This window comes from Pygoscelis adeliae, unplaced genomic scaffold (genome assembly GCF_000699105.1).
Source record: "Pygoscelis adeliae isolate BGI_AS28 unplaced genomic scaffold, ASM69910v1 Scaffold349, whole genome shotgun sequence".
NCBI lineage: Eukaryota > Metazoa > Chordata > Aves > Sphenisciformes > Spheniscidae > Pygoscelis > Pygoscelis adeliae.
Genome location: NW_008825608.1, coordinates 1,153,676 through 1,157,609, shown reverse-complemented (window position 1 = coordinate 1,157,609; position 3,934 = coordinate 1,153,676). Strand labels below are relative to the sequence as shown.

The 3,934-nt window shown below is 47.5% G+C and overlaps 1 protein-coding gene across 2 annotated transcripts in view; it reads left to right on the top strand.

Annotated features, from left to right (window-relative positions):
- Window positions 1-229: 229 nt before the first annotated feature.
- LOC103924115 (chromosome unknown open reading frame, human C9orf89) overlaps window positions 230-3,934 on the top strand; it is a 23,474-nt gene continuing 19,769 nt past the window's right edge. For both annotated transcript variants that reach the window (XM_009332577.1, XM_009332574.1), the window contains exon 1: window positions 230-435. In XM_009332577.1, the coding sequence (XP_009330852.1) occupies window positions 417-435 (19 nt within the window). In that variant the 5' untranslated portion in view covers window positions 230-416. The remainder of the gene's footprint in view (window positions 436-3,934) is intronic.

Here is a 3,934-nt window from a genome sequence, read left to right as displayed (position 1 = left end):
TAATACTACTATGATACTATGACTATACAAATAAGACTGGAAAATTACCCATTCTATATGCAAAGCAATCTTAGAAATTATTAGCACCAAAAAAAAAAACCAAAACCCCAAACCCATAACTTTGAGTAAACAAACGTCTTGGTTTTCAGAGCTGATTACGTGTCCCTTAAAATCAACAGCAAACTGCGGCTGGCTCCCAGGAGCGAAGGAGCACTGCCGGGGTCTGTGCTCCCGGCAGCCGTGCACCGCACACGGCCGGGAGGCCTCTGCCGGCTGTGCACAGCCGGACCCGCTCCCTCCCAGTTTACTTTCGCTTCTCTAACTTGCCAGTGACCTCTGCTCATCCAAGAAGGACAGCACGCCGGCTGCCCCGCGGTACGTGTACCGGGCACAGCACAAACCTGTGAAACCTATGGATGATGCTCTACAAGAGACGTAAGTGCGGATTTGTAATGAGGAACTGGGGCAAAATGACCCAGCTGAAAAGTCTGAATCTGCAGGCACAAAAGTGCGGAGCCAGGAGGGGCAGCGGCTCTGACGGGAGTGGCCGGCCAGTTGCTGCCGTCCCATTTTTTTTTCCTTCTTAGAGTCTGTTTTTATAAATTATTAGCTAAAACTTGCTGAAGGGAGCTTAGTGTGTAATCTGAGCTTTTAAGAAATATTTCATTGTATTTTCTGAAACGCAAAGAAAGACTTTGTTAAAGGAACTGCCTGCACTATCTGGATTTAATTTGTTCCTAAAGAGATCCAGACCTCTTCAGCTGTGGGAAAATAAGAAACCATATTGTGATTTAACAATTAACAGATAAAACAAGAAAACACTACATGCCAACGCTGCCAGGACAAGGGTAATAGTTAGTAAATCAAATAATTCACTCAAATAAACAAATCAGTTGGTTTAGCAGGGGGGGAGACAGCAATGGCTTTTGAGATTAGCTAACCAGGAAATCCATCTGCTGTCCTTTAGACGCTGGGAAATAAAATACTGTTGGGCAGGTCGCTTAGCTTGGCCACTAAATTAGGAGACAGAAATCTGAAATGAATCACAGAGTTTCGGAAACGAGTTGGGGCTCTGTCGAGGCGGCACCCGCCGTCTTTTTCGAGGGCTTTGCACAGTGCCGCTCGGTCTGTGAGCAGTTCGAAAATCAGCATTACTCGCCTCGAAGAGCGTTAAGGGTTTCGTAGCGCCGCTGGCATCCGGCTCATCGCTGTTACCGGTACCAAGCGTGTGTCCTCCCTAACCGGCTGTGCTCTTTGAATGTCACGGATCGTACCGTGGGAGGGGATTTGGTGGCCCAGCTCCTGCCAAGTATGTGCCTCCCCACGGACGAGCCCCGTGCACGCAGACGGGCGTCCCTCTCCGCTGCCTCCGCCGCGGCCGTGTGGCTCCCCGAGGACCTGTCTTTCCAAGGCAAACCTAACAGCCGTACGGCTGCAGAAGTCTTGCGTGCCACGGGCATGAGGAGGAGATATATTTAACTCTTGATTCTTGTATCATTTGTCCCATATCAGTCTATGGGACAAAACTACCTCCAGGCAATGTGGCACTGTACACCACAGCACTCCTCAATGATTGATTTTCACTTCCATTTCCACTCACAGTGCTCGGAAACACTGTCTCCTAAAAAATGTTTAAGATTTATATTAGAGATTTCAGTCTATGTCACGTTAAGACGACCGGGTTTTCAGTTTTGTGGTTTAGATTCTGGCAGCGATTCCAGGGAAACTTTTTAGCAGAGCAGTGAATTCACAACGGTATAAAATGGCCATAAAAACAAATCCTCAGTATGCCGTACTACCACTGCTTCTTAGTACTAGGCAACACCTCTTGCTGTAATATTTTAATGTACATATGAAATGGTCTTAAAAATATATGATATGAAAGGAGTTACAAAATGAAAATTTCCTTTCCACAAGGTGCCTGTTTCTGTTACTAAAATACATTGCCAAAAATCACTCTGATACAGGCATGATCAAGGTCTCCATGTGCAATAATAATAATTTAAAAATCTATTTTCATGCTGTTCAGAAGATCTGGATTCCTGAGGGTAAATGGAATAAACTCAGGATGCTTATGCTCTATTCGTCTTCCCAAGGACACGCACCATAAATGTCACAGCATTTGATAATACTAAAAATATTTCAGTGAGATTTTTTTTTCCATGTTCTTACATGTTGTCACACTTCCTAGAGAGAAAGAAGCTGCTTTCATTTCTAGCACGGAGGTATAGACCACCATTTTCAAGAGTAAACGTGGGGATTTCGGTATCCCATTTGTTCATGGAGGTGCCTATTGTGGTGTGCGTTACAGCAGCTCTGTCCGTGCTCGCCAGGAAGGCCTCCGCGATGAGCTCCTCGGAGCCGCGGCACAGAGAGCGCTGGCGTGCGCGATGTGGCCCTGGGGTGGGAGGCCGCTCTCTTCGGAGAGCTGTGCCAGGCTAGAAGCTCCACCCTGGCAGGGAAGGCCAGACACTGAAAACAAAAGCGAGAGTATCAGAGAAAGAAATTAGCTGGAAGAAAGCTTCAGGACTGTGTGGCTAACCCTGCCAGCCCAAATCCTGCCCCAGAACACGCTAGAAACGCCCCGTTCCGCCCCAAGCACCATCTCTGGGGTTGCGCTGGGTATGACACTTCCTCCGTGAGACCACAAAGTGGCAGCACTCGCAAACTTCCAGCAAATTCTCTTTTTTCATTTTTTTTAAGTCCCAGGCTAGCTGGAGCTGTCTCTCATAAGAGGCTCTACGGCGTGTGTCCAAGCGCAAAGTCAAGTCCTCACTAAATCCTTTCTCACCTCCCGTTTGGCAACTCGTGCCTCCCTGTAGGCTCCAGAAGCCCTGGCCCGTCAGCCGGGACACGCGGACTTCCAGCTTCGCTGCTACAAGTTCCCAAGACGCCACCGCTCAAAGCAAGGGGCCGTACGTTTTATTCTCTCCCTGTTTAACCAGTCCCGCTATATCGGTATAGCTTTTCCACACGTTTGGGTTAAGACAGCGGCAAAACAGGGCAAACCTTTCAGGATCTTGTGGACCAGTGGTCATCCACACAATAGTTTTTTTTCCTGGGTAAGGTCGTGTCTTGGCTACGTGAGAGAAGCGAGCTGTTTTAACAAGAGGTGTCTGTGCGAGGGCAGTTGTGTGGTTGAAGCATTTCATGTACCCATCCGGAGGCAGCTTTGCCTACTGTGATTTTAATCCCTCTGGAAGATTTCTGTCCCTCTTCAACACAAACATTTTCTTCATGGTTTCAACACAAGTCATAATTACAAATCAATTAGAAATCCGCCTTTTCCAATACCTTATAAAAATACCAGATTTTGCAGTAAAAAAAATCTGCAGGGGAGGCCAGACACTTCCTGGCCTTCTTTATCACAAGAATCGCTTGTGATATCGCTTTCTTTATCACAGTTGCTAAGGCTCAGCCTCGCTCCTCTGCAGCATTTATACCTAGGAAGGCAGATTGTCCTCCAAACCTCGCTGGGAAATGAAATGCTGATGGAATTTTGTGCTAACGGGCATTTTTAAGGTGCACGGACTTCCTTGTACGTCTTCCCTCACGAAGTTAATGTATCCCGGTTGATTAGATGCTTCACTGCAAGCTTTTCTTTGACGGAGGGGAGTTGTCCCCGCTCCTCGGACTTGAGTAACTATCGGTCAAATTTGCCTCACGCGTCGTAGCTGCATTTAAACAAACGCGTACAGCGCTGCGGCACCAGGGAAAACATAAGCTGCCTACGGGTACGATGAAAGTGTAGACACGGTATCTTGAACAGTTAAAAAATTACTTGTGGAAAAGTAAATTGCGGCATTACTAATTGTGCAATTAACTGTGTGAAACCTGACGGCTGTGCGAGCGCAAATTCGTACTTCCACGCCGCCCCGCGCCCTGGCTGGCCCGGCAAACCCAGTCCCTACCAACGAAGGCGTTTTACCCCTCG